The sequence below is a fragment of the Tigriopus californicus genome, chromosome 4, assembly GCF_007210705.1.
Source record: "Tigriopus californicus strain San Diego chromosome 4, Tcal_SD_v2.1, whole genome shotgun sequence".
In the NCBI taxonomy this organism is placed as follows: Eukaryota; Metazoa; Arthropoda; class Copepoda; order Harpacticoida; family Harpacticidae; genus Tigriopus; species Tigriopus californicus.
Genome location: NC_081443.1, coordinates 3,962,834 through 3,983,964, shown reverse-complemented (window position 1 = coordinate 3,983,964; position 21,131 = coordinate 3,962,834). Strand labels below are relative to the sequence as shown.

Sequence of the window (21,131 nt, the reverse complement as noted above, 5' to 3'; positions counted from 1 at the left end):
TAGAACAAGCCCATAATGTCTCCGATGTAGAATACAATGCAACAAAATATCTAATCTTACTGGAAACCAATCCAATGTTTTCGGCAATTACGACGAAGAGTTGCTACTTGAAAACCAGACAATAAGTATACTAAAGATTAAACACCTTTCCCCAAAATAACGTTTAAGTGAAACTTCTCACATTGTTTGCGTATCTTTTCTCAGTAAATACCAATAATTGTTATCAAATTTGACCGTCCTAACAATAAACCCTGTACATTCAGATCGCTCACGAACACAGTAGCGTTCTTGGCACATAAAACACGAAACCATTGTATTTGTAGGCTTCAAATCTAACTTTTTTAAGCTCTCTTTGACTTTGGCCTTCCAGCTCTTTAGCTCCAAAAAAGGCACTCCTCCTGGGAGTGCACGTAGCGCTCTTGGGTCAAAGCCATTGTTTGGTCGCCACGATCACCTGACATATTTCAGACACAATTTATATTTACCTTTAGTCAACGTTCTTTATGAAGGAACTTTAAAAAGAGTCAAAAAATGAGTCAAAAAGAAACAAACCAAGACCATTAATCCAAAAAGACCTAAGTCGAATTATTTCAGAGCTAGATTAACACAAAATGAGTGAAAAAGAGCTCAATCTAGCTATTAGAGCCCCATTTGGTCATCATGGCTGATATATTTTGTTAAGTCAGATTCCTGCACTCAAGGAATTAAAACCTGGAATCATGTAAAAGTTATACATCTGTTTTAACTTTTCACTGGGTGATATCTCTGTGTCTATGTGGTCACCCTTGCCTGAAAGTGTTCATCACAATAAAGAGATCACAGTAAGACAATCAACCAAGGTTGTTATATACATAAGGCAATCCACTAACCCGTCGTCAAGCTACCCATTCATCATCGAAATCATTTTGAGGGGTCAATACTGCTACTGACCCAATCATTGTCTGGCTGGCCCGTGAATATTAGGTCCCCCTTCCATTGCATTCAGTCAAGATGCCCAAAAAATTTAAAGGCGAGAATTCCAAAGCCGTGGAAGCCAAACAGAAAAAGTCCCAACGATTGCAATCTCAACTGGAAGAGCAAGAACGAAGGAAGGAAGACGAACTCTGGAAAGATGACGACAAATATTTGGCCAAGAAAAAGGTGAGTAGAATGAATGGGGTTCATAGCCTCGGCCGGCCGAGTCATTGGATGGACCCCGCGTCTAATACGTCGACTGTGTCTTGGGATCTTGGGATAGGAGCGACGAGAAGAGCAAGAACTAAAGCGATTGGAACAACTGGAGAAGAAATTGGAGCGTCAGAAGTTGGTCGAAGAAGAAGAGAGTCAGATCAAGAGCGGCAAGAAGACGGCCAAACCACCGGCTAAAAAGATGACCCGGGATCAGATTAACAAGATGATCCAAAACAGCCAAAGTCAGGCGGCGCAGACCCCGAAGACCAAGAATGTGGTGGAACAGGACCTCATGGTGGACAATGTCAATCGGTTGGCGGTCGAAGGTGATAGCGCCACTGGGGTGGACGAAGCTCTGGTCGTCTTGGGGTAGGTTCATCTTTTCAATGATCGGAAATGGCTTGTCCGGCTTAAGACGGTTAGCCAATGCATACGTAGTGGTTTATGGCCAATGTCATGGATCGACATGATACCTGTAAGTCATTTTCTATCTCATTACTAGGCATACTGATCCAGTGGATAAGCATCCGGAGAAGAGGGCCAAAGCGGCCTACGAAGAGTTCGAACAACTGCGGCTACCCGAATTGAAAGCTGACAACCCGAGTTTGCGTCTCTCCCAACTCAAGCAAATGCTAAGAAAGGAATGGATGAAACATCCCGACAATCCTTTTAACCAGACGATCAAAGCTTATAATAACAAGTGAAACGGATAAGGCGCGGAGAACCATGCCTCGGGTCCAAAGGGACCGCCAATCCGATCAAGGGTGTTGAACTTGGAATAAAGGCGAAGACAGGGACATCAATCTAGATCAACAAGTTTCATAGGCTCATTATTCATTACATCGTCATAGTTGGATATCACAGTGATCCTCCGTGCTCAGGACGGAGCCAAAACACGCCAAACTTATGGTTGAGCGGTTGCAGGGCGTGGAGTCGAACCAGGGTCTGCAAAGCGCCACTCGGCGAGGGAAAGCAAAAAAAGATCTGACGCACTCGAGCGTGCACTAAGGCCATGGAACACATGAGACAAGGCTCTTCGGCCAAGTAGACGTCGCAATCCGACCACAAATAGCCGGCCGGACTATCATTGGACGCCGATTGCGTAATGGCGGCCATGACCGGATGACCCGTACACAACCCATCGCGTTCTAGATGGACGTTGCGCGATTCCGTCCCGCCCGGGTGGACTAACACCACATTATCGTGACCGGCACGCGTGCGAGCCGTGAGCACGCTGGCCATGTGAGCGTAATGCCGGCTGAGGGCCGGCCCGCCCCAGAGATCCGGGTCCCGATGGCCCAGGAGATCTTCCAGTTTTTTGTCCTCGTGGAATCGACACGGCCACAATTGGGTGGAGCGTTCAAATTGGGCCCGGGTTTGCGGCGGCCCAGCCGGCACAATGGCGGTTTCGGGTTCAAGCCCGTGCTCGGCGATGAGGGATTGCACCGAAGCGTGCAGATCGGACTGAGCCGTGACGCCCAACCGCACAAGTACGGTCCACGAGCCAATCTTCTTTTTGACTCGTTTCAGAAACTGTTGGTTTTCGGTCAGCGGGTAAATGGCGCCCAGCGTCTTGACGATGCTGGAGAGTTTCTTTTGGTCGGGCACACGCGCCACTAAAGCCGGTTGGGTGGCCACATCCGGCGACGGATCGAAAGGCATGACCGGGTCCAATCGCCATTTCATCTCCAGGGTAAAATGGTGAAAAACAGAAAATCCGAAAAACTCAACGTCAACCTGCCCAGATCCCGGCCAGACCGCAGACCGGCTGAATCTCCCGGTGCTGGATAGAAGGATATGACGCCTGGCTGCCAGGCAATACCACGCCCACTCGGTTGAACTAGGTGGGTTGAGCTTATCCGGCTTATCCGGCTTATCCGGCGTGTCTGTCTCGTGGGGGTTTGTTGTTGTTTTTCCCACTTAATGGCCTAAAGGATACTGTGAGGTGAAGAAGGCTCAGCGTGATGAATTGGCATTGGGTGCCAGGTTGTACACAGGTGGTTTGGTACAAGGTTTGAAGTTATTGATAGAGACACATATAGTGTGAATTTATTTCGGGCTGTTAGATCTACAATGTTTCGGTGTGTGCGACGTGGTTGGGCTTTGGAGAAAGATTGACTTAACGCCTAAGGCCATTTCTCCGTCACCCCCTAAGACTACATTTGGTCACCCATCTTTCTGTCAGGCGAAGTTCTTCGTGTCAGTGTCCGCAATTTGGCATCTCGACTACCAAAGTAAGACTACCAAAAATGTGACATTCTGGTAATAATTTTTGACTCTCCATATGGGCGGGATAAAGTCCTAAATCTAGATTTTCACGATTTTTTAATCCCTTCGAACCAGATTTGGAATACGTAGTCTTCTTTTCGCTACCAATACTTTAAAATCAATATGTTGATGTTTGAGTGGTCCAAACAACAATTAATAATCAATATGAAACCCCATTATTGTTAGGTAGCGCCTAGGTCAGCTGTCGCCTCTCAGATATCTAGTCTCTTGGTACCAAGGCTTTAAAAACTTGAATTGTATTGGCTTGTAGTTTCAGTAAATCTGAATTTGGCCTCACTTAACTTGAAACTTGGCAATCCTGCTTCGACTGTGTGTAGTGCCAATGTACTCAAATTGATCTTGTCTTTGTTGCTTATTTGTTTGAAATTTATTTGAACTATTGCTTTATTTTCAAATCAGTCCCGTCTTCTGCGACCAAAATTTAAACTGCAGGAGTAATGCTTTTTCTTAATTTGTCGTCACTGGTTTGTTTTGTTTGAATTGATTTTATTCAAAAGTTTTCAGTCTTTTTGAACTTTTGCAAAGGTAAATCTGGCCAGAGTCCTTATCTTTAGTTTTTAACCTATTGAAAGGAGTAATGGAATTTTGGTTTTTAGGTCAGTACGTGTCATTGCCCAGCATGAATTTTTCTTGCTTGGTGTGCCTTTTTACTGTTGGGTGAGTTACTTTAATGTTCTCAGTGTCCTTTAAACCCTTTTGTGTCTTGGTTAAGCAAGTGTATTACCTTTTTGTGGTGTGACATTTTTCACTTCTTGTGTCTATTTTTTAAATTAGTGTGCCAGCTAATACTTTCGGTCTGCTATAAACACTTTTGTGTGGTCTTGCTTTTGTGTACCACTTTTAGCATTTGATCCACTCCTTTTCAGTTTTGGTGTGCTTGTAATTATTGGTGTAAAATAAGCTGACATGCTTGCAAGCTTTGATCTTGATTATTTATGCTCCATTCCAGCTTGGAAAGCATCAAAACAGGTTGATTCCAATGCAACTAATTACAATGGCGCCAAAATTGGCACAGAAATGTATTGGATTTGTACCAGTAACTGGCAAAATAAAGCTCTAAACCAATCACAACCAAGCTGTTTCTCCCCAAGGAAACTAGTAGGCACTCTTGGAAGTGAAAAATACTCAAAAAGGCACATAGTTCAAGCAAGTGCCCTGTATTAGAAGAGTATGATAGTGAGGTCATTGAGCTATTACATTTGAATATTGGACCTTCAATTCCTTTCCAAAACAATGAGTTTACACGGCTCCCAGATCAAAACCAAACAAATTTTTGTAAATGCTTGCGCTTTAAGGGTGATTTCTAAGGCTTAAATTACTCTTCAAGCACCATTAACGCTAATTGGAGCAACACCAGACTCAAATCATGCATTTTTCAACAGAAAATAATGCAAAATGACTTATAAAGTGGTGATTAACGTTCAAAGTACATTTAAGGGTATGTAAAGGGTAGCTAAAGCCACATGTAACTCATAGCGCCACATATTCAGAATTAAATGTGTTTGGTTTGGATCTGGGACGCATTTGAACACTGCGTTTTGGAAAGGAATTGAAGGTTCAAAATTCCACCGCAATGGTGCGCTGACCTCACTGTTGTACCCTTCTAAATACAGGGCCCTAGTTCAAACAATCTGACATAAGGAAATGACTTTGCTGTTTCCAGGATAGGCTAACTGTTGAAAGGAAATCTTATACCTCATATTTGCCAACCAGTCAAGAATCCAGGCTAGGTAGAACAGTGAAGTCCAACTTGCTTCTTTCTTGGGCTCCTTCACTGCTTAATTTGCTTCCCTCTAATATTTGTAGGGAATATATAGGCCTTCTTGATCTGGTTGCATCTTTCAAGTTAGACTTGGATTTTTTTTGATAGCATTCCAGATTAACCCTATATTCAAGGACTAACTCGGTCTGCCAACTCAAACTCATTGGTTGGCCAAATATCATATAAAGGTTGAAAGGTAATAAATAGACGAATTATAAAATTTTATTTTAGTAGTACTGGGGATTATATTCCTTGTAGCCGTTAGAAAAGCCCATGAAAAGCCAAACCAAAAAAAAAATGATGTAAGGGTCCTTATTTGGAACGTCAGACTAGCCAAACAAAATGGCAAGAGACACAGTACATTGCTAATTGTCACATGCCATGAAAGTGATTTCTTTTCCCAAACACTAAAGATATAAAAGATTTTGATAGAATTAACCAAATTTGAATGGGCCCAATTGGCCATTCATTTGGGAGAGGCTGAGTAGCAGAGCACCCTCTGAAGTACAGAACCTAAACCATTTTTCATGCAGCATAAGAAGGCTACTGCAAATTCCAATGTTAGATTGTTAATAGTTAGTTCCTCCCTTATCTTGACTTGATACTTATAATGGAGACCGAAATAATGCATGGCAGAAACTAAAAGAACAATTTAGATTAATCTGGAAACACTGCAGCTCATCAAACCCTGGTGTCAGCAAAAATTGTTACCAACATTTGATGTGATCCCAATACCTTTCTCCTATTCTAGTCTTATTCACTGCTTTCAGGTAGTTCATACTATTGACACCAATAGGCCAGATGTTCTGTTTAAGCTTTTTACATTTTAAGTTGTAATCTGGAGCACCAATTTACCCTATATGTGAACGTGGAGACATCCAAGGCCCAAATTTTGAGGTACAAGCCTTAAAAATAGGCCTCTGATTCCATTTGATCTGAGACAAGATCAACTCAAGCTTTTGCCTCAACAGCTAAAAGATCAAAAATCTGTATCAAGACCCATCAATCACTACTCATAATATGTTTTTGTGTGTTTGTGTGCCATTTTTTTCTTTTGGTGGCCTATTTCTAATCAACCTAGACTCAAGTCTGGTAAAACGTCAGAATGGACCAATTCTAACTCGATCTCCATCGTTTGCAACGATTTGCTCGGTTTTTATTCGCTTGTTTCCATACAAATAAGCAGTTCCGACCAAGAGCTTGTTAAGCTTGATCGAGAGACTCTCATTCGAGACACTCGCCAGGGGTGTCTGCCTAGACATGGCCTAGAGTCCCCTAATGTCGTAGGCTGCTCGTGCCTACACCTTGGCTCATTCAAGAGGGATGATTGGTGGCTGATAGATAGCCCTCATAGTTACAAGTCCAAGATTCAGTGGTAAGTCTTTAATACATGTAGTTCCACCTTTGTTCCTGCCTCCACTCTGATGTTGACCCTCTCTTTTATCATATATCGTCGCAATTGCATTGTCACTATATAGAGCTTGGTAAGTTGCCACCTTTTTTGGTTGACTGGGGGTTCATGAGGCTCTTGAGGAGGCGAGGTTAAAGGTCATAGAGGTGATCCCTGGCCTTCCTGGCCTCCCTGGCTGATTGCTGATTTTCGTCCCATCTGGAGCCGAAGAAGTCCTCTGTCGTTGGCCATCGGTGTGTGCGAGGATTGCCGGGTGTGGACTGGAGGCGAGGCCATCCATCATGTTGCCGTTGCGGGGAGGCTTGAGTCATCCGCCGCAGAGCGAGTCGGTTGCCAGTGGACCCGGTCTTCAGCTCAAGCTCTCCGTTTTCCAACCCACCTTCAGCGGAGAGGACTTCCTGATCTGCTCGGAGGATTTCCCCGAGAATGTTCTGGTGCCCGGACACTTGCTCGAGATCTTCCAGCACGACGAGGAGAGTGGCCAGGACACCCGAATTGTGCTCCAGGTGAGAGCGAGAAACCTAGTATAAAAGCCAGTACGGAGCAAGACACGAATCAACCCAATTGGCCTTGGTCATTTTTTCCAGTTGAAGAAATGTAACATTTGCGATCCAGCCGCGGCCGCCGCCAAAAAACTCAATAAACAAATCTTCTACGTGGAAAAGTCCATTGCCGAGTCGTTTCGGTTCCAGAACTTCAAAGATGTTCATGTGGCCCAGGTAAGTAAGGCCTAGCCCCATGTTAGACTCGAACTCATGAACAACCGGATCGTCACTGATGTATGTTTTGGTTGATGGCATGATGTTTAGGTGACCCAAATGAAGCATGTGCAATTGGACTCGATGGAGTTAATATTTCGCGACCAATATTTAAGCCGCAGCGATATGTTTCGCCTGCGCAGCTCACTCAAGGGAGCTTGCGTGTACCAAAACAAGAAAGTCGAACTGGCCGCCGGCAGTGGACGCCTGGGGGTGGTTAGCGAGATGTGGAATCAGGTGCGTTGGGGTTTTCCCCCAGACCACTGAACTGGTCCCTATTTGACTAACGTACTCCATCTCATTTTGATCTTTTCGGGTCCCGTGGGCTTAGGGCACTACCGTGTCATGCGGCTTGATCACGGAGGACACTATCATCGTGTTTCGATCACCCACGGCCATGGTCTATTTATTCATTCAAGTCAGCTCTGAAATGTTCGATTTTGATTTGAAGAAAAGTAAGACTGGTTTAGCAAATTAATTGATACCAATTTTTCTGTTTTTTTCTTTTTCAATCACTTTCCCTTCAATCCGGGTTTGACCTTGCAGGTAGCACAGTGTATGAGAAAGCCGTGGATGGGTTCCTAAAGGAAATGTTCAACTTGTGGCATCGGAAGAACGCCTCGCACGAAGTTACTATCGTCCTGTTCTCCCGTTGCTTTTATGAGGCTAAATCATTGGACGAGTTTCCCGAACCTATGCGAGATTGTTTGCGCCAAGGTTATAATGGACGTTTCTATGAGGACTTTTATAAAGTCGTGGAGCAAGTGAGTACATCGCCAGTTGCATTCATCTTGGAAAGTGCTAGTCCCTCACTCCTTAGCTAATCATTTTACAGAACGAGAGATACGATGATTGGAATCCCGTGGTCATCAAGTTGCTGAAGCTTATTCGAAATTATGGGTCGGAAATCTTAGAATACCATGCTCATTTAGGCGAAAGTGTGCCTAAGGGCAAGATATCCAATGCCGAAATGGGAAACTTTCTGGAAATCCTCAACATGTCCTTAAACACATTTGAGAATCACTATCTGAATCGCAATCTCGACCGCACGGGTCAGCAAAGCATCGTAATCACGCCAGGCAAGAAAATGGACTTATGTAGTGGTTCCAAAATACACTTTAAACAAACATACTTCATGTTCAGGTGTGGGACTATTTGAGGTTGACTTCGAATTGGCTCAAGTCACGAAACAACGAATTATTGACAGTGGTGTGGGCAGCGACTTAATCTGTTTGGGACAACAACCTCTGCATGCTGTACCTTTGTTAAAGTTCACAAACCCTCGAAGTGACCCGTACAAGTAAGCATAAAACTGCAACATAGATTTATTGAATTTACTTATCGACTCATGTTCCTTTTCAGTATGCCGCATTGGATCAATTTGAGTTTTTATAGTGAAAAGAAGACCACCGGGTTCCAATCTCGTATTCGACCTCCGCCGAGTCTGCGAAACCTCCCTGGGACTGCAAGATTACCTTACTTGAAAAGTCCGTTTAGTGTGGAGACAATCTTCACACCGCTCTTCATGAAACAGTACGACGAGAGAGTGGATGAAAATGAAACTGAAACTGACGAGGATCCCTTGGCCAAAATTAGCAAGTCCGAGGTTCTCGAGAACGCTAAAATGAACACGCCTTTCAACCATCAAACCATAAAGCGACTTCTACTGAGACCAAGTAGGGTTTTGGTAAATCCTTTTGATCCAACTCAAACCAAGGTACATATCACTTCCAATCGGCGTCGATGGACCCATATCTTTCCAAAAGCCGCTCCTGCTCGGGAAATCGCCGTCAAAGACGAAGCAGAAGTAACACCTGCCACAATTGTGGAAGAGACGCTGGACTCGTCTGATGCCTTAACTGGACAACCCCTTTCCGAAGCTAATAATTGGGAAGAGATGAGGAACGCAGGCGTGGATTGGAAATCGCTCACTGTACCAGCATCTTTGCCTCTGACGACAGATTACCTTCCCAAAAAGGTGGATCTGGATAACAATTATTTGATTACGGAATACGAGATTCGACCAGAGGCATTTATATCCGGATACAAGAGTGGAAATCAATTGTCGATTCGTTGTGAAGACATCTTCCATGAACTGGTCGCCCAACGATTGGCGCAGGGATTTCAACAAATCATGACTTGGGCCGAGAACTTCCCGAAGGCCAAATCTCCTCATGACATATGGCTTTCCATCGGTCGGATTTACCATCATCTAACCGTGGAAGACGTAGGATCCAAGCAGAAGGTGGTGATCAAATGCTTCAGACCCAACAAGTCGATCAATCGCTCCAATATTCACTACCAATACCGCTTTCAAGCACCCGATAACGACAAGTACGAGATGTCCTGGGTCGAGTTCAAAACCGAAAAGCTTGAAATCTTTAACTGGAATCACATGGACCATTATGTTTGTACCAAAGGTGAAGGAGATTACTCGTTGAATGAGAATCTCAAGTTTTGGAGGTTCCGAATGTTACTTGTTCCAATCTCACACTTCACCAAATCTACGAAGTCAATTATGGAGAAGTTCTCGTTCGGAGATTGCTATTTGCCATTACCCAAAGATTCCTCGTCTCGAGTAGAAGGTATCTTTCGAATGGTTGACTCTTGCTTCAATAAGCTTAAGCGCCAACCCATTCCTAAAACAGAGACGGATTTTGAGCCAATCTCTTTGCCGAGAGATAAAATGAGATTGGACATCTTGGAGCAAATCAAATCCGGAAACTTCCCGGTAATCGTCAAAACCTCATCGATGTTACCCAACGTCACATTTTTGAGTTACGATGCGGTTAATTGGAGTCTCAAGCGGTACGCAGGGCTGAAGGAGAAATCCCAGGCCATCGCCTTGTTTCAAGAAATGATTGATCAAGGCATGATTGGACATGCTTCTGGCGATACTCGAAGGGCGTTCCACTTTGGATATGTCATGTATTCCGTCCGGGATGAAGAGTTCAACAAAGTTTTTGCTCGAAGAGTCGATGTGGATGCTTACTATCGGCGGTGGATGGAAATTGAATTAACTGCCATGGATTTGCCAAAACCTTCGCCACCCAAGTCGAAGGCCGAATTCCGATATACTTACCTCAATCTCACCAATACAAAGCAAAACAACTCCCACCACGAATGGGGTCATCTTATGTACGAGACTCAACTAGACGGAGATTCGGCCTTTGAGATGACTATGCAATGGACCGTGGCCTCAGGCTTGGCCATTGCCGATCTCCTACTAAATACAGCTAGAAAGGCTTTCAGTCACAATTTGGCCCTATTTCCGTTGCCTCGAGATGCTTTTGCCTTGCCAATTACCCTCAATTCAGATCCTGTTCGTGGGCCAATCTTTATTCAGTTAAACACGAACAGTTTGTCAGATTTTAAAGAGGTCTTGGATGAGAACCGCTTGTTCCAGCTCCGAGAAAGGATTGCTGAGCGATTCGGATTCATCCGCTGTCCATCCACGAGCACGTCCGATCATCGTCAAAAGATCCTGTTCTCCACAGATCATCAGTACATACATTGCACAGGAAACATGTCCCTCCTGATTCCCAGGAGTCTGTCCATGACTGAGAAGGCCTCTGGGATTCAAGGGATGTCGAGTGGAAGCTCCAAAAAGAGCCCTCATTACGATCATTCGGGCACTGGGTTCTTGTGGTCGTGGAATTTCATGATCTCGAGACGTTGGAAACAAGTGTTTGTAAGCATGGGAGCGACTGGCGACATTCCATTCATGGATCACATGTTGGCCGACTTCAGATGCCTTTGTCAGAACAAGGACGGAAGATTGGATCCTGTGTTCAAGGAGCTGTTCTATCCAGAGCCGGAAATTGACGAAACCCATAGAGCCGAGGTGACAAATGGAACACCTGAGTCAGACTCGACTGCGACTAGCTAAATGTGGAAATGCTAAGTTTAATGTCAGTGACAATGCCAACATTGCAACTTGAATCGGCTTTGTATTTTAGATGATTTACTAGTAATGAAGTGTGAAAATATTGAATAAAACTGAAACATGCTTGCTTGCTCGTTTTTGATGAATGTTATTTATTTTCAAAAAAACAATGTTAGATGGTAAGATTAGGTGAACGATGTATGTTTTATGTTAGATACCATTTATCAATTTAGAAATGCAACGGATGATGGTAAGTTTTTGAAACCTAAATCCATCCAGTGATATTTCGCCCTGTACTGATCGATTTTCCTTTCGGATCAAAACGGGTCTCTTCTTCTTCCTCTTCTTCGGGCTCCTCTTGGGCGATTTCCTTTTCCTCACGAGATTCTACCCCCTCCGCTTGTGCTGTGTCCAATTGGGCCAAAGTGATAGGCGTGGCATTCTTTTGGTCCACTTTCAAGGGCTCAGCCTTTGGAAGCGTGACCATTTCTACTTCAATATTTCCTAACAACGAGGTCTCCTTTTTAGGCGAGGTCTGTACCATGACTTCTGCGGGTAGATCACTCGTAGACTCTGTTGGGTCTACCTTCACATCCTCTGCCTTAACGATCTTTTGCTTTGGCGATACTTGGATTATTTCTGGTTGAATTGGCTCGATCATTTCCTCTTGGGCCATTGGTTCTACTTTTCGCACCAAATCGGGAGCTGAACTACTGGATGTTGCCAATGTCTCATTTTCGAGTTTCGTTGTTGCACTCTTTATGGGAGAGGATGCTTTCACTAGTTCTGGATCTCGAGGGGGCTTCTTCGGTGGCTCTGCTGGCATCTTGGAGATTGATTCATTTTCCAACGTGATTCTAGTGGCCACTTCCAGTTCATCTGGTTTTGTTGTGCTGCGGGAGTGAGTCGTGGTATTAAAAAAAAACCATCCCAATAGTTAGGTCTGAACACAACTCACCTTTCCTCTACATCTGGCTCTTTGATCTGGTCCAATCGGCTTTTGAATTTGGCATACGCGATCCTTGTGGCTGGAGTGTAGTCAACCAATTTGGGGTTGTAAGACACCAATTGCTCGGAGCTCAATTGCTTCAAACAGACATCGATTTCATCCTTCGAATTACCTGTAACAAGTAAAAAATCGGTTCAAGACTGTGGAAAATTGAGAATCAAACAAACACTTCTATTGTGTATTATTTTTGCAACCTCTAGCCAAAAGTGATCGTCTTAAAGACTGATTTCTCTTTCGAATGGAAATTTGTGAGCTTCCGATGGGATCACTTTTAATGGAGCTCTTCTTCACTTGATCGTTCCAGTCCTTCTTTTCGCCCTTCTTGGCAGCTGCCTTGGCAATCCGCTTGAAAATATCCTGAATCAAAACAGAAAAAAGTCCTTGAATTGACATATTCTTAGACGTATTAATGAGTTCGTCTTTCACCTTCGGTTTATTTCCAATATGTTGAGAAAATGCGTTTTCCATAATGGCCTCAGGTGTGGCCATTTGGAATCCCTTTTGGATCATTCTTTCCTGTAGAAGAAAATAGGAATTGGAAGCCAATACCAATGAACATAATCATGGGAGAAGAAATATTCACCAGGTCTTTTGACTTCCTTCCCATGACAGTGTTCTCATTTTTCATTTGGGGGGTTTTCATGTCGTTCATCTTCAAGATGTTGATGAGTTCGTAGCGGAAAGAGTTGATGTCTTGGCGAACTTCGTTGATATCATCTTCGGTTATATTGAAGTCTTGCGATTTCCGCTGCTCTTCTGTAATGTAACGCCTTACCAGACAACGAACCACCCTGAAATTCATGAGTGGCAATTGATACGAGCTTCAGAGAACAAATTTACTTGGAAGCACTTGCATACCCGTAGTATCTGTTGTCTGCTTTCTTCTTTTCGTCGGCCGTGGCTAAGTCACACCCTCTCTTTTTCCAAAACATGAACCTCTTGAAAGTTCGAGTGTTTGGGATCAAGTTAAATGGGGCAGCTACAGTTCCACCCTCGTCAAAGTAAGAGATCCACAATTTGCCTGTTAGAAGGGGGACAGTTTTTGTTCAAATTGAACTCTTTTTTACATATTTCACTCAAACTCAATTATTGACGACGCACTTCTGGCAAATTTCCATTCGATATCCGATCGACTTGATATGATGGTATAAGAATTGGACATCATGGCAATCAGCATATTCAATAGCACAATAATGTTGCAAACCGAATAACTTCCAAACATCAACAATCCCCAAAATCTAAAAACATAAAATCAAATCCACGCAATCAATTTATATTTGACCTTGTATGTTCAGACAGCAGACGATTGGAAAGACCCTCACCTTGTAAATTCTTTGATTCCTTTTAGATCAAAGTCACCGAGTTCCACCAGACCAAAACCAGCCCAGAAAAGGGATTGAGAGGTTTCCCATAGATTTGCAAATCGTCTCCACATGACACAAGAATCCCCGTTTTCCTGAAATGAGAACTCAATTATGAACGGAAACTCCATTGTTCGGTCAAGTTAAGTTTCTGTGGAATGACCGTTTTGAACGGTCATTACTTCAGGTCAAAGTGAAAACATAGTATATAGGTATGTGTAGGTATATGGGATCACTGAGACCTTTAGCTACACAACTTTGTCATCGATTTTTTTTTTGCTAGGGTTCGTTTACACTTGTAATGCTTCACCTTTTAAGCATATGATGGTAATTTCGTTAACCAACTCTTTGCAATGGAATTCAGAATTACGTGTTCAGCTTGCTTACTTAAGTTGAAATTTTTGATTGTGAGCTGTCAGTTTATTTAAAGTGCCGGTGTAATTCGCAAAACTTATCGTATTATTGCAAATGATTACAAACTGCTACATAAACTGTCCAAATCAATTAATCAACTCTAGAGATACCTTTGTCTAGTTCAATTACACTCACATCAAAATCAGGTAGTCCTCCAGGGAGGCTGTAGCATTGCTGCCGTTCCAGATCGGCATAGTACCTATTTCAGTTTATCCAAATGTACCTCAAATAAAGTGTCCATAATATTGATGGCTATAAACAATGAGGAAACTCACCATAGCAATTGATTTAATCCGCAACCGAATGAGAACAACACCAAAACGTACAATACTAGCCATTTCGCGATATCAATGACCATTTTGCCCAGAGACACTTGAAGTGGTCCCAGGTAGGGATTGATACTGAAGATATGGATCAATTTCAGGAAAGAGCAAATCATACCCGCCCCAAACATCCCTGCCCCCAAAAAACAAAGATTTTTGAGTAAAAGACATATTACTTTATCCTTAGAAAGAGTACCTTCACTGAGTAAGTGAGGGTCAAAAGCTCCCCACTGGCTCCGAGGGATCCATATCTCATCGGCGGGTTTTCCCTCCCAAACTTCCTTTTGGACCATAATGAACGATAAGACTCTTAGTCCAATCCAATTCATAAACGCTCCGTAGCTGTGTTAAAATTGATGCGTTTTTTACGGTTGTGTGTCAATTATTCAATCTTTGTGAACCAAATGTAGGGGATTACCTGGCGATGTCTGCAATGTTCCACATATTAGAGAGATATTCAAGAAGCCCTTCTCGGAAGACCGCTTTAATCTCCTTCCAAAGCAGAGCATTCACCCACAGAATGACAGCCATTTCAATGACAGTGGGCAAAGACCCCCTTTCATGCTTGATCCAGCCAGCTTTCATCTCCGCCAGCCATTCGGTCCCAGGAATCACAAGCACTAGAAGCAATTCACGAGAAAACATCGGTGTAGGTAGTCTGTTATTGCTCATAGAACGGCAGTTATGGTTGTCTTACCAATGATATCAATGGTAATCTGATCAGCCCTCTGAGATGCCAAGGCCAAGAGGAAAAGAAAGAACATGTAGGAAGCCGAGTTGTTGATGAATTTCACGAAAGGCTTGCTAGCGAACTTTCCATACGAACTATTCTTCGCAACCACATAGAACATGGAGTAAATGGGAAACATGCAAGCGTTCTTAATGACTAGGGTCACTTGTTTTATAATGTGAAGACGACGGAATCCAGGCAAGCCCTCGTACCAAATAGCGGCCAATAATTGTTGGACACTCGGATGAGTGACGAAACTCTTTTGATTGGAGTCAATCGCCAGTTTAAGTCGCTCCAGAGTTTGTGTTTCGCCGGGAATCCAGGGCTCTCCTGATGGATTGTGGTTCAACATGACCTCTAGCTCGTAGCTGGTTCTGGCTTGCTCAACCAAACCAGTGGCTAGCTCTTGGACTTGCTTCCTCAACGTAGCGTAAGTCTCTTTGAATTGGGACTCCATTACACCCAAGCGCTTCAACTCGTTACTCAATTCAAAAGCTGTGAAAGATGGGCCAATTCTTTAAATCCTTGAAAGAAGGGCCAATTTAGCCGACGATTGTTGCGCACCTGTCAGGATTGGATCTTTGCTACTCAAAGCAATGAGAGATGGACTGGCCAAAGCTTTGTAGGCGTTGATTCTCGACAGGCTGAACCTGAGGGAGTCGACAGTGCTTTCTTCCACGCAATCATCGCAACTACATTTCACATCGTGAGGCATAGGGATGGTGGCACCTCGGTCCAAAAGCATTTTCAAGATCTCATAGTTATTTCTTTGAGCTAAAAGAATGGAATCTCTGCAGGAGTGCGTACCAGATTTATGAAATGAGTGGCATTATAAATCTTCATACCTGCCAAAATTAGGGGAGTAATATCGGATGTGAAATTGGCAGTCACTTGATCCACCTGTTCCCAAGAGTATGGAGTACCAGACTTGTGGGTTTCCTCTTCATGGCGAAGAAGCGCATCCACGCCATCCACATAATCTTCTCGGATTGCCACCAACAATGAATCCTGAATAATTTTGTTTTAGTAATCTAGCTATTTTTCCGTATTTCTAAACGTTTATCGGGGTACAATATACAAATATCATGTCAGATATTGGACTAATGTACCTACTTCGTGGCTCAAAGTGCAAAAAAAATCATCTTACCCTGGTCTCAATGCCAGCCTCAAGGAGGTACTGCATCATTTCCAGGTTCTCGTTCTCAATGGCAATGATCAAGGCGCTTCTGCCCAAAGGGTCAACGCTATTGATGTCAAAGATGTTCTTTTTTCCACGCAAAGCTGCAACCGTCTTTTTGACATTGGGCACATCTCCTCGCTCAACATTGAGCAAATAGAGCTAAAACATGCAATGAATGGCAATAAACAATTGTGCAGAATGGGTGTTCAGCATGAAATGAATTTGTCTCACCTTTTCATCCGGTGTGAGCACCCTTTGTTCTGGGCGAACAGTTTCAAATTCATGACTGTTCGTCCTGGATGACCTTTTGAGCGACGGGGCTCGAACCGTCCCATTTGCTTGAGCCTTTTCGGGATCTTTACTTATGGTCATCTTGATGATCACATGACACACACTCAAGCCAGACTAAGCCAAGGAAAGTGAACTTCCCAGAGACACGGAAAGCCAAACGTCGATTTTTTTATTCATTCGTTGCAAACACCATACATAATCATAAGTAAATACGATGGTCCACATGGTCCATTCATCAATCTTCCTCTTTTTATCTTCGTGATTAGATAACATTACAAACTTCAGCCTGCATCAAACGTGTTTATTTTTACAATTCGAAATATCAATTCCGATTTTCAATCGTTCTAAGTTCAAAGAATTGGCCTTTGAGTATGTTTTTGAGCTTGTTTTCCTGATTTAAAGGCTGGCGATTTTAGAGCAATCTTTCAAGGGCGTCCCTTCAAGGCTGATTCTCATGAATGGCTTCCCGAACTCTGGATGAAGCCAAGAAAATGCTATGTGCTTGGTCATCTCGAATAAACACAATGCTTCGTAATGGTGCATTCATAATTATATTGATCAGCACTCCAAATTTTACAGAGTAGTTCCTTAAGTTAGTCAGAAGTTATGCTTGGTTGTTCTCGTTGCCTCTTGAATGACCTCACTAAGAATGGATTTTAACCGCTGGATCTTATTCCGGGAGACTGTCCGCTTTAGTTCTTTTTCCTGGAGTTGGTATCTCAAGATGGTGGACAATTTCTCTCCTTGTCGAAATGAAGGATCCAGAGTTAACGCTTTGTTGCGAACGGTAGCAATTTGATTGGGGGACTCTTTGTGCATTTTCGACGTGGACGACAACACCTACGCAGAAGAATAAATTTATCAACTTGATACCAATTCGAACGGAATTCATGTTCAAGCTGTCCGTGCCATGCAGTGTTTTCTTCCTTTGCATTGGTTGAACTTTCATCTCATACTCTTGGTGGTATGATATGGCTCAAATGTGACGATCTGTTCTTTTTAGAGCTCAATAGACGCCTAACGTGATGTAAAATGCTATGAAAGTAATGCAGCATCAGAAAGGGAACATTCATGAGACGTAGTAGCAAAACACATACCCATTGTAATCCTAGTCTTTAATGCTACGTTGGAATGGGCATTCAATCTTTCAATGTTCATCTACTATTGGCAACATTTTTGACCGACTTATCTTTCTTTAACGAATAAAAAACTCGTCTTTTAGTTGCTTTGATTCAACGAACCATCATATTGTTTGCCTTTAATATGGAGTTAATTCGATGACAATTATTTCCTGTCCTCTGAACTACAAGTCTGAAATGTTAATTGTGATAATTTTGAAATCTTGAAAGAACAAAGATGTTAGCCATCTTAAATCTCAAAAACAAAATCTCAATTCAGTGTTTTGAATCTTCTTAATCACAAGAATTTTTGATAGTTGACGATCAAGCAATGTTACTTTGCAAAAAAAATAATCAGCCACGTGAAAGCCTAGAAAATTGGAAGTGAAGTGTTTCCAAATGTTAAGCTTTTTGTTCCCAGTGCCTATCCATGAACGCGTTGAGCATCACCGTGCGTTCAACTTTGACAACCATAGTACTTATTAAATAGGACTTTCTCAAGATGAAGCTTCGGATACCTGATCAAAGGCTTCAATTTGACAGGCCAATGTAGACAGTTTGCGTTGCTCTATATCATCCCGCCTTCTCGAAACATTATTTCGAGCCTCAAATAGTCGGCTCTTCAACGTTTCGTATTCTTGACTCAGCCCACTCAAACGACTGGTTTGAGCCTCACTCGCCCTCGTCAAACTATTTTTGACCTTTGAAGCTGTCTCCTAAAAGATAGATCATGTAATGTGCAAATGAATGAGTATTGTGCGCTTTTGAGGCATCGAAAAGCAACGGAAACTCACGTTCAATTTCACAATGATTTGGTTGTTGTTTTGTACCTCAGCCACCCCCGTCTTGTCACGTGCGATTAATTCGTTGTAAAGGCGCTTCTTTTCTTCCGAATTGACGAAAGATTGAGAAACCTGTTTTCTCATTTCCATCCAGAGCGCCACCATCATTTCCTCGGCGTTAATTTGGAACGACTGTTTTTCCTCAAGATTCTGCAACATATTTGGTCACCCTATGTCAAGTTTTGATGCTCGTTTCTCTACAATGCGTCGATACGTGTTTCGAACCAAAACTTGCGATTGGTTTTGTATTGTACTCTTCTATCACTTTTTTGCTCAGCGTGGACGCCCTAACTGAAGTCCTTCAAGCTAAAAAGCTGACATTCCGGTTGAACTGAGAGTTGCACGGTTAAATAACTGAAACAGGTCATCCTCACCTGGTCGAATCCTGTTGGTTTGTTCTTTTGGAAATTACCTTGTTCCGAATATCTTCCGCAAGAACTTGATGGCTCTTCATCAGAAGTTGTTCTTTGGTGCTTGCCCTTTGTTGCAGAGCGATTAGAACATCATGCAGGTAAGCCAGAGCACGCTCTCGATTGGTGAGGGCATCATTTTTCATGTCGAAGTAAGTGGACATCAAATGAGACTCATTGGTCTCTTGGTTCTTGATCATCCCGGAGAGACGACCGAGACTGACTTGATAGAGTTTAACGATGCTTGTAATTTCTGTTTGGAAACACATTGTGTACTGAGATTCAGAATCTTCAAAGTCCTGAAAGTTTAGTCATGAGTATATACAATGCGCAGTGTCTGAATGTTTTAATGGATCTTCTTCCATATATCTTGGTTTCACCCAAAACAGTTACATATCATTTCATCTTCAAAACTCTGCGTTAGTATGACTAGAGAAATTTAAATACAATTAGTGAAATTAACATGTGTGTAAACAGCCTCAGACTCCCTTCAAGATTCGCCTTTGTTCATAGTTGTTAGATGAGCGAATTACTTTTTTTTACAACTGCCACCGTTTTTTTACCATTAGATATATTTGGACTATTTTGAGGGTGGGCCAGTAAGTATATATTAAGTCTTATTTTGGTCAGTTAGGACGTTTCTAATTCATGGGCAAGTTCCTGGTAATTTATTATGTTCCCATTACCTGCAATAGACACTTCAAATGGTCGGACTTTTTCTGAATAGCCTTATTGAAGGAGTCTTGCAATGCCACAATGTCTCTCCTCAAGTCTTCCGTTTTCACGGTTCGCAATAACCTCCTCCATTGTTCGATCAATTTTGGGCTATTCAAAGTGAATAGTTTTGCCTCGTGACCTATTTTGAGCTAGAAAAAAAATCCGATTTGTCATGATAATTTGACACACGACGGCGCCATAACAAGTACGAAAAATACAACCTCAATAATCGAAAATGTCGGTAACTAATTGCAGAGCAAAATGATCGGTTATCTTTTTCAAAACCATAATAGATTCGCTCATTTTCCGACAGGATCATTTCAAAGCTGAGAAAGCATCAGTTGAAAACAATCAGACAGCTTCGTGAAATTCGCACTTGTTGTTTTCATTGGCACATTAACCTACTTGTCATGAACTTATTGGAATTGTCATGGACTATTCTACCTGTAAGAATCCCGTGATTAGCGTTTCCTTCTTCTTCTTTACTTCCTGTTCCTCAGCCAATCGCTTCTCCATGTATTTCACCCTCTCTTGCTCATTCATTTTGGCCAATTTGCTCATTTTTGAGCTCTTCTTGTTTGAGCCCGACATGGTGTACCAGTTGGGATTTCTATTGGCTCCTTATTTCGAAGAATGAATGTAAAGACGATTTTAGAATTGATCAAACAAACGGGTTGGTTCTACCTTTAAACGAAGAGCTTTCTCATGATCACATCTTGCTTTTTATCGTCAATTGGGAGATGTAGTGCGGTTTTTTTTGTAACAGAAATGCAAAATTTGTTCCATTTTTTGCCCTCCCCTAGACGTGGGCCGGTATATCTTGGCCTGTCGAAGTCACGACGTTGCTCCAGATAAATATCAGAGATCTGTCGATGGCACCAATATTAAGGTTCGGTGCGGACTATTCACGCTAGACTTGTATGGCGAAGGCGCTAAAACAGTTAGCTCTACTGCTCAGGACGATGGGTTGATGGTAGACAAAGATCATGGCGAACGTTGAACGGTCCCGTCCTTTGTACGTTTTATTTGCGAATAGATTCTAACATTGATACATAAAAGGCACTTCTTAACAATAATATCGACAGGACAAAGTGAAGGGTTTTATAGAATGGAGGGAAGGCAGCTAACAAGTGAGTGCGTATTTGTGTGTATAAATTGTCAAAGAGACCTAAAAACCAATTCGATCATTATCACCAGACAAGTCAAGAGTCATGAACACCAACGGCATGATAGATACTTCTTGCTCAGCCAAGAATGGTCGATGAATCGTTGGGCGAGGACTGAGGAAGCACAGGTCTTCATTCCTCCTGCTGCTCCCCGTCACTATCCGCAGCAGACAGGGCAGACAGACACACACACACGCGCATGGCCCGTATATGGGTCGCCAGTTGAAAAGCGAGTCTTTTAGATGGAACAGCCATGAAAGAGCGGACCAGGCGAGGACCGTCATCTTGTTCTTC

At 42.8% G+C, this 21,131-nt stretch overlaps 6 protein-coding genes across 6 annotated transcripts in view; 2 read left to right on the top strand and 4 right to left on the bottom strand.

Annotated features, from left to right (window-relative positions):
• The first annotated feature begins 788 nt into the window (after nucleotides 1-788).
• On the top strand, nucleotides 789-1,986 carry LOC131879502 (coiled-coil domain-containing protein 124-like). The gene is made up of 3 exons (XM_059225850.1): nucleotides 789-1,140; nucleotides 1,238-1,539; nucleotides 1,673-1,986. The coding sequence occupies exons 1-3, from the start codon at nucleotides 991-993 to the stop codon at nucleotides 1,872-1,874; spliced, it is 654 nt and encodes a 217-aa protein (XP_059081833.1). The 5' UTR covers nucleotides 789-990; the 3' UTR covers nucleotides 1,875-1,986.
• On the bottom strand, nucleotides 1,974-3,123 carry LOC131879501 (probable inactive tRNA-specific adenosine deaminase-like protein 3). Its single transcript, XM_059225848.1, has one exon. It carries the CDS (start codon nucleotides 2,854-2,856, stop codon nucleotides 2,029-2,031), a length of 828 nt encoding a protein of 275 aa, XP_059081831.1. The 5' UTR covers nucleotides 2,857-3,123; the 3' UTR covers nucleotides 1,974-2,028.
• A 3,341-nt stretch (nucleotides 3,124-6,464) lies between these two features.
• On the top strand, nucleotides 6,465-11,403 carry LOC131879494 (GATOR complex protein Iml1-like). Its single transcript, XM_059225839.1, has 9 exons — nucleotides 6,465-6,596; nucleotides 6,700-7,138; nucleotides 7,220-7,351; nucleotides 7,442-7,627; nucleotides 7,722-7,845; nucleotides 7,937-8,154; nucleotides 8,226-8,469; nucleotides 8,534-8,690; nucleotides 8,753-11,403. The coding sequence occupies exons 2-9, from the start codon at nucleotides 6,914-6,916 to the stop codon at nucleotides 11,277-11,279; spliced, it is 3,813 nt and encodes a 1,270-aa protein (XP_059081822.1). The 5' UTR covers nucleotides 6,465-6,596; nucleotides 6,700-6,913; the 3' UTR covers nucleotides 11,280-11,403.
• Nucleotides 11,404-11,408: 5 nt separating this feature from the next.
• Nucleotides 11,409-16,749, bottom strand: LOC131879495 (transient receptor potential protein-like). The gene is made up of 17 exons (XM_059225840.1): nucleotides 16,525-16,749; nucleotides 16,261-16,452; nucleotides 15,959-16,121; nucleotides 15,678-15,887; nucleotides 15,081-15,608; nucleotides 14,802-15,003; nucleotides 14,580-14,725; nucleotides 14,336-14,516; nucleotides 14,196-14,259; nucleotides 13,608-13,741; nucleotides 13,387-13,523; nucleotides 13,144-13,306; nucleotides 12,869-13,076; nucleotides 12,712-12,801; nucleotides 12,480-12,642; nucleotides 12,235-12,397; nucleotides 11,409-12,169 (listed from the first exon to the last, which is right to left on the bottom strand). The coding sequence occupies exons 1-17, from the start codon at nucleotides 16,663-16,665 to the stop codon at nucleotides 11,542-11,544; spliced, it is 3,513 nt and encodes a 1,170-aa protein (XP_059081823.1). The 5' UTR covers nucleotides 16,666-16,749; the 3' UTR covers nucleotides 11,409-11,541.
• A 65-nt stretch (nucleotides 16,750-16,814) lies between these two features.
• Nucleotides 16,815-20,501, bottom strand: LOC131878970 (dynein regulatory complex subunit 2-like). The gene is made up of 6 exons (XM_059225147.1): nucleotides 20,116-20,501; nucleotides 19,641-19,820; nucleotides 18,957-19,253; nucleotides 18,497-18,694; nucleotides 18,221-18,418; nucleotides 16,815-17,424 (listed from the first exon to the last, which is right to left on the bottom strand). Exons 1-6 carry the CDS (start codon nucleotides 20,260-20,262, stop codon nucleotides 17,182-17,184), a joined length of 1,263 nt encoding a protein of 420 aa, XP_059081130.1. The 5' UTR covers nucleotides 20,263-20,501; the 3' UTR covers nucleotides 16,815-17,181.
• A 183-nt stretch (nucleotides 20,502-20,684) lies between these two features.
• LOC131878969 (ichor-like) overlaps nucleotides 20,685-21,131 on the bottom strand; it is a gene marked incomplete in the record, with an annotated part of 3,324 nt that continues 2,877 nt past the window's right edge. Inside the window, 1 exon segment of the mRNA XM_059225146.1 lies at nucleotides 20,685-21,131.